Raw genomic sequence first — 8,306 nt, forward strand, 5'->3', positions numbered from 1 at the left:
GAGACAGGGTTTCTCTGTGTAGCTCTGGCTGTCCTAGAACTCACTCTGTAGACCAGGCTGGCCTCAAACTCAGAAATCCACCTGACTCTGCCTCCCGAGTGCTGGGATTAAAGGCGTGTGCCACCACACCTGGCCTGACAGCGTAGTTTTAATACAAACGGATCGCCTGCGTATCAGACTATAGTATTTGCCCTACCCTTGGGGGATGTGTTTTTCTCAGTAGAGCCTTAAAGTAAAACTGTACTTCACAAAGGTGGTGGGTAAAGATGCTCCAGGGAGGAGAGTACACCCTGAGCAAGGACATAAAAATGGACAACTTTAGGACGTGGGACATATATTTAGGGATAAGCTGGCATGTGTGGCCAGATCGAGGGGCTGAAAAAATAGATCGGTTTAGACAAGAAGGCAGGAGCCAGCTGTGACCTTGTTGTTCCCAGTGGCAAGATGTGAAGTGCCACATGTAGTTAGCTGTCATTGTCACTGTTGGAGGTGAGTGCAGGGAACAGGACAGCAGGGGACAAATACAAAGCCTCATTTCCTTCTGAAGGACCTCGCCATGCCAAGCCTTTTGTGAGCTCTGTCCTTGGTTATTTCATATTCAGATGTCCCTTCCCCAAGACTAGCTTGCAGGGACAGAAACCACCCCTGATCTCCCAAGGCATTCCCAAAGCACCCAGCCATGCCCACAGTGGCCACACAGTTCCTTACGTAGAAGGGAAGTCAGTTTTGGCTCTTGTGTTGGTGACAAACTATGGCAGTTATGTGCTGTGGAAGACCTTACAGGGTATGGCCTAGGGTTGATTTTTGTTTATTTATTATTTATTTATTGAGACAGGACTCCTCTATGTAGTCCTGGAGCTGTCTATGTAGATTGGGTTGCTCACAGAGAGATCTGCTTGCCTCTGCCACTGGAATGGTGGGATTAAAGGCATGTATAACCATGCCTGTCTCTTATTTTTTTATTTTATTGAGATAGGGTATCATGTGGCCCAGACAGGCCTCTGATTTGCTAAGTAGCCAATTCTGGCCTTTCAATTCTTACCCTTCTGCTTCTACTTCCCAAATGTGATTTTATAGTTAGAGTGACTGTTCCATGCTTGATTCAGAACAGAAACCTTGCCTGTTTTTTTTTTTTTTGTTTTTGTTTTTGTTTTTGTTTTTCCTGAGAGTAGCTTGAGCCACTCACACTTCCATAGTGACTAGTCTAGTAGAAGCCTGCCTCACCTTTCTTCCTTCTTGACTGGGCCTGGCAACCAGCGTCTGCCCAGCTCAGGACCTGTCCCTACCCATCTCCCATCCAGTCTAGGATGTTTAAAAAATTTCTTTGTGCTTGATTATGAGCCAAGAGAGTAGTAGTTCCTGCCCTCTGACAGATCTTGGTGGAGGTGAGCGGAACAGACTGGCTTTGCATCTGCCCGCGTCTAGCTCCCCAGTCCAGACTAGTGGCATGCACTTATGCTGCTCCGGAGCCGGTCTCCAGATAACTGGAGAGGATGTGAAAGTAGTTTGTTTCATGGACGAAGAAAGCTAGGCAAGTGGAGAGAGAGCCAGTGACTTACCTAAGCCTCACAGCTGACAAGTAGCAGAGCCAGCATGCATGCATCCATCTTTCTTCCTCCTTCTCTCCCTCCCTCCCTTCCTTCTTTCTTTTTCTGAGGCAGGGTTTCTCTGTGTAGACTTCATTGTCCTGGAACTCGCTCTGTAGGCTCGACTGGCCTCAAACTCACAGAGATCCGCCTGCCTCTGCCTTCCAAGCACTGGGACGAAAGGCATGTGTCACCACTGCCTGACGAGCCAGCATTTCTTTCCTTGTATTATATAGCAATTCATTCTGTAATTCAGGCTGGCCTCAGACTTGCAACCCTTCCCTCTCGAGTGGGTGATAGGCATGAGGTGCCACACTTGGCTAGAGCCAAGATTTTGATTTGGTCTGTGGGACTCTTGGTCTTCTGAGTTAGGTGAAGAGAGCCAGAGCGGCAGGTGAGGCTACGGAAGCTTCAGAGAGGAGTCGGTTCTCTAGGTAGGCTTTATGCCCTCCTTACACTCCTGACAGCAGAGCAGGAAGCCTCAGAGGGCTCTGTGTCACCTCCCTGTCTTGATGTAACAACAGGTGCAATAGGAAGTGAGCCAGGATATTTTCTGTCCACACTCCGAGAACACTGATTGGATGGAGCCCTTTCTCCTTCTCCGCCAGGTCCATCAGACATTATCTGTGGAACTGAACCAAGTATTGAAGGCTCTCAGCTTTCCAAAGAAGATGTCTGCATTGCTGTCAGGTACCGTATGGACTTCCCAGTAGGAATAAAAAAACACCTTTCCCCTAGATTCTGAGATAGGACCACCCACCCGGGCCATAACTGTTTATCAGCATTGCTTCTCCGCCTGGACAGAGGATGGGGAAAGAGGAAGATCTTAGTGTCAGAAATCTTATGTTTCCAGCTGCCATCCTACGATTCCTGCGGACAGCCTTACAACAAAGCTTTTCCTCTGCCTTGGTGGTCTTGGTACCCTCAGGGGATCAACCGCTGTCAACTCCTGAGGATGCTGTCCTAGCTCCACTGGGAAAGTCACAAGTGCTAGCCCTGTTAATTGGGCTCCAGAACCTCTTGGTACAGGTAAGGCTGTCGCTGAGGGGGCCCCTGGCAATGGGAACTCCTGTTCTCAGAACAATGGAAAAGATGACTTCCTCTCGGGAGACTAGCGCTTCTGTCAGAGCGGCCTTTGTGTCACATAGCTGAAATCCCGGCATTTGGGAGGTGGCGGCAGGAGACCAGGAGTTCACGGATTTTGTATTGGAGATCTCTAGAGGAACAGAACAGACAGAATAAATATGCCATAAAAGGAGTCTGTCAGATTGGCATGCATGATACAGTTCTGATTCCAACTGTGCCTGTCTCCATCCTGGAGAGGCTGAGAATCAATGAGTACTTAAGCTGTGAAGCTGGATACCTCCACAGGCCCATTCTGATGCTGAAGGTCTGAAGCAGTGGTTCTCAACCTGTGGGTCAAGACCCCTTTGAGGGGCTGCATATCAGATATTTGCATTACAATTCATAACAGTCGCAAAAATGGGCTAGAGAGATGGCTCAGTAGTTAAGAGCACTGACTGCTCTTCCGAAGGTCCTGAATTCAAATCCCAACAGCCACATGGTGGCTCACAACCATCCGTAATGAGATATGACACCCTCTTCTGGTGTGTCTGAAGACAGCTACAGGGTACTTAGATATAATAATAAATAAATCTTTTTTAAAAAGTAGCAAAATTATAAAGCAGCAACGAAACAACTCTATGGTGGGGGTCACCACAGCATGAGGAACTATATTAAAGGGTTGCAGAGTTAGGAAGGTTGGAAACCGCTGCTCTTGGGGATTTCTGAAGAGCCTCTTGTCTCCAGTCCAGGAATCAAGGACTGAGCCAGCACTCAGGAGGTAGAGTCACACCGGCAGATCTCTGAGTTTGAGGTCAACTTGGTCTACATAGTGACTTCTAGGACAGCCAAGACTGAATAGTGAGACCCTGACTCAAAAATCAGATTAGACAAAACCATCAACTAACTCTCTCTCTCTCTCCAGAAAAAGAGAGAGAGAGAGAGAGAGAGAGAGAGAGAGAGAGAGAGAGAGAGAGAGAAAGAGTGTGTACAGGAACCCTGGCCCCGTGTGCCCACATTTGTATCTGTGGAAGCACAGGTCAACCCCATGTCCTCAGGTGACATCTACCTCCAAGTTTTTGTTTTGTTTTGTTTTGTTTTGTTTTCAAGACAGTGTCTCTGTGTAGCCCTTCTATGGAACCAGAAGAGAAGAATAACACTCACAAAAGTAAAAACTTTTTTTTTAAAAGATTTATTTATTATTATACATAAGTACACTATAGCTGTCATCAGATCCCATTACGGGTGGTTGTGAGCCACTATGTGGTTGCTGGGATTTGAACTCAGGGCCTTCTGAAGAGCAGTCAGTGCTCTTACCCACTAAGCCATCTACCAGTCCCAAGCAAAAACTTTTACATAAGCAAATATGCATAAACTCACATAAGTTCATATATAGATTCACGCATGTGCATTTATACATTTCTATTCAAACCAGTTGGGTCCAGCTTGCATGCATTTTCACAGTTACATACTCATACACACACACACACACACAAACATTCTCACAATTACAGACTTACACACACATCCATACTTACATATGCACATGGAGCAAAAGACCAAGCAGCAGAGCAGAAAGAACTCCCTCATTCTGGATGAAAAGTGAGCTCCAGTCTTTATTGTATAGAGGAAGAAAAGGCTTCTGCCCTTTTAATGCTAAGTGAGTTAAACCCACGTTTGTAAGAAAAAAAAGCTTTGTTCCTTTTAATAAGACTAAGCCTGCCTTGTTATTAAGAAAAGACCTAGTCTGTCCCCATGGTAAGGAGAAGCCTGCCTGCTTCTTCTGCTCTCTGTAGCTTCTTCTTCTTCTTCTTCTTCTTCTTCTTCTTCTTCTTCTTCTTCTTCTTCTTCTTCTTCTTCTTCTTCTTCTTCTTCTTCTTCTTCTTCTTCTTCTTCTTCTCTTTCCCTCTGCATTCTGCACATTACTCTCTTAGTTTTTTAAAATGTCATGTATAATTTCTAAGTTATTCCCCTCTGCATTCTTCCAATCTTGCTCTCTCCTCCTGCTCTGATGTCACAATACTGCTCTTACTCTCGATGCCTTTTCTCCCAACGCTATGCCTTTACTTCTAAGTTCTTCCTGAGTTCCGTTCTAAAAGCTTCTCCTCAGCCCAGTTCCCTCTCTGCTCAGTTCTTCTGACTCTTCTCTTTTTCCTCAACACTTACACATCTTTCAGAACACGTGATCACATGTTAAAAAGTTCATCACAAATTCACACGTAAAATCGAACCATAAATTGAAATAGAAGTTTTCAACAGATAATGTATGTGTACCATGCATATCCATTAGGAGTGATTATCAAGCTAAACATCCATCACCTATCTCGGCTCCACAGGTTCACTGAAGGTTTAAAACCATAACTTAGTTATTAGTGAAGTTTTGTATAGATAAACCCAGTCAATATTTTATCTTCTGTGTTCGCACCTGTAATAAATCACTAGTTCCCTTTTTATGACCTTTGGTTAATTGTTTTACAACCTCTTGGAATGTGCTCTGGGTAGGAGAAAGTCTGGTTACTATCTAAGAGACAATTAACTGGTGACACATGGGAGACTGACAGAGTACTCATTACAGTTTTGACTATTAGAAAAGGATCTAATAGCAGTTATACTCTAAAAGAACTTAATAATCACTGATATAATTTTAGGAATTCTTATAGGATCATCATTAAGAACTAAGAAGACATCTATTTGTCTATATAGCATAACTACAAGAGAGTACATCTTCATAGATCTGCAGAGATCTGCTCAAAAGGATGGGCTAATACCTAAGTGATTGTTATATATATTATATAGTAACAGTAAAAGCATGTTAATAGCAGGAATCTTTCCTAAAATTAATTCTCTTGGGCCTTTCCTACTGAGCAAATCTGTCGCTGATTATAATCCGAAGCAGACCATCTCCGGGAGATCACCTGCTAGTTATTAGCTTGTCCTGTGATGGACACAGCAAGGGCCTTACCATCTTCTCAACCGCCAAATATCAGCTTTGATGCTGTTAACACCATAGCACAACATAGCTGGGATTTAGGGTGAGAATGGGCTTATTCCATGATCTGAAAGTCTGGCAAGGCGCACAGATGAAGGCCCTTTTTAAAAGCTTCAGAAGGCGCCGGAGAGATGGTTCACCACAGTGGTTCTCAGCCTTCTCAATGCTGCAACTCTGTAACACAGCTCCTCATGTTGTGCTGACCCCCAACCATAAAATTATTCTGTCGCTACTTCATAACTGTAACTTCCCTGCTATTATGAGTCATGATGTAGATATCTGATACGCAGAATATCTGGTATGTGACACCACCACCACCACCAAATGGATTGAGCCCCCACAGGTTGAGAACCTCTGATTTAGCAGGTAAGGCCCTGGCTGCTCTTCCAACAGATCCAAGTTTCATTGCTGGTGCCCATATGCTAAAATGTGTGAGCACAACCCTCTGTAACTCCAGTTCTAAGGGATCTGATGCCTTTTTCTGGCCTCCACAGGTACCAGGCATGTGTGTGGTTCACAGACATATATACAGGCAAAACACCCATACACATTAAAAAGAAAAGAATAATTATAACAAAACCCACAGATAATCTGTTCAGCCCCATTCAGCAGGACAGAGAAAGTTGCCCAGAGTCATGCAGCTGATTTGAGACTAAACAAGGATTCAGCCACATCTGCCCCATGCCCTCAGCCAACCTGCTGTGCCACTGTCTAATTAATAGAGTATAAGATTTTTGTTAAGTTTGCTTTTACCGACCAACTAGATAGCTCAGGACATAGGAGCTCTTGCCACCGAGTCTGATAACTGACTCCAGCAAGTTGTCCTCTGACCATCACAGGTACTTTGTGACATGCACGCACCTTTCCTCCAAATAAAGGAAGTAACTTTTAAAACTAAGCCTTCTCTGGGAAATGGCATAGTTGTCCCAGTGCTTGGCTCATGTATATAAAGCCATAAATTAGGTGTGGTAGAACATCTGCAATCCCGATGCAGGCAGCAGGAGGTTCAGAAGTTCAAGGGCACGCTCAGCTGCTTAGTCATCAACCACCAGGCCAGCCTAGCTGTGTGCAAGACCCCATTTCAAAACAAAACAGTTTTAATTGAGTGTGTAATCTCATTCCATAGCAGGAAGATTGAAAATTGAGATCAACCTGGGCTACATAGAACAAATCTATCACCAAAAAGCCAAAAAGCCAAAAAACCAAAAAAAAAAAAAAAAAGAACGAAAATCATCTTTATTCAGATTCAACTCTCAATTCTAAAGTTCACCAATTGTAACTGTACAACTGTATGGGTTTTAACATATATATGCCTTTTGTATTTGGTTGTTTGGTCATGTGGCTTTTTGAGATAAGGTTTCTCTGTGTAGCCCTGGCTGTCCTTGAACTCACTCTGTAGACCAGGCTGGCCTCGAACTCACAGAGATCTACCTGCCTCTGCCTCCCCAGTGTCACTCATGTCCCCTCCATGATCCTTCACAGACACTGATCTGTTTTTTCACTCCACCATTATCTGTCATAGCACATCCTGCCTCTCCACTGTCGGTGCCTGGGCACCGCTGGCCACTGCTCAGAGCAGGCAGGACCAAGTCCCGATTCCTCCATTCTTAATCCCACAATGGCACGTGAGCCTCACACTCTAAGTCATTCCGATTCTTCTGCCAGTTCCCTCGTTGAGCAGAGAGAACTTCAGAAAGGTTCACAGGAGCATCAGTCTTCTTAATCTCGGCTCTTGGCGAGTGTCCTGGTTACTGTTTACTTGTGTTGTGTCTCCCTACTGAATGGTCATAGTGATTTTTTTTTGCGTGTGCTTTATTTTAAATTATTTATTTTTATTTTATGTACATGGTGTTTTGTCTGCATGTATGTATATGTGAGAGTAACATATCCCCTGAAACTGGAGTTACAGACAGTTGTGAGCTGTCATGTGGGTGCTGGGAATTGAACCCGGGTCTTCTAGAACAACAGCCAGTGAGTGATCCTCACTGCTGAGCCAGCTCTCCATCTGGAGTGTGGTTTGTTAGAGTTTAAAACTTCGTTTGATAAAAGATTCAGATGTTTAAAAAAAAAAAAATTGACACCTGCTGGTTTAGACACATTGTGACATCTTCTGGTGTCTAATTGATGAATCTTTTAGTTGGTCCTAAGGTCCGTTTCCTTTTCTGAGAAAAAAGAACTCTTTCAAGAAAGGCAAGTTAGGGGATTAGGGAGACATCAGTGCTTAAGGGCACTCCCTCCCCTTGCAGAGAACCTGGGTTCAGTTTCCAGAACTCACATGGCTACTGACAACCATCTGTAACTCCAGTTCTCAGAGATACAACACCCTTTTCTGGTCTCTGTGGGTACTGTATGCACATGGTATGCTCTCATACATACATACATACATACATATATACATACATATACATATACATATATATATATATACATATACATATATATACACACACATATATGTGTGTATATATATATATATATATATATTCTTGGGGGCTAGAGAGATGACTCAGTGGTTAAGATCACTGGCTACTCTTGCAGAGGACCAGCAGCTACACCATTTATAACTCCACTTCTATGGGCTATAACACCCACTTCTAGGCTCTGAGGGCCCTGGGCACACATGTAGTGCATAGACATACATATGGGCAGAACACTTATGCACATAAAAG

At 44.0% G+C, this 8,306-nt stretch overlaps 1 protein-coding gene across 3 annotated transcripts in view; it reads left to right on the forward strand.

Moving 5' to 3' along the window:
* Window positions 1-8,306, forward strand: part of Mei1 (meiotic double-stranded break formation protein 1) — a 59,676-nt gene that overhangs the window by 46,795 nt on the left and 4,575 nt on the right. For all 3 annotated transcript variants that reach the window (XM_021183647.1, XM_029469936.1, XM_021183648.1), the window contains 2 exons: window positions 2,195-2,276; window positions 2,440-2,615. In XM_021183647.1, coding sequence (XP_021039306.1) covers window positions 2,195-2,276; window positions 2,440-2,615 — 258 coding nt within the window. The remainder of the gene's footprint in view (window positions 1-2,194; window positions 2,277-2,439; window positions 2,616-8,306) is intronic.

Source organism: Mus caroli, chromosome 15, assembly GCF_900094665.2.
Source record: "Mus caroli chromosome 15, CAROLI_EIJ_v1.1, whole genome shotgun sequence".
NCBI classification, from domain to species: Eukaryota; Metazoa; Chordata; class Mammalia; order Rodentia; family Muridae; genus Mus; species Mus caroli.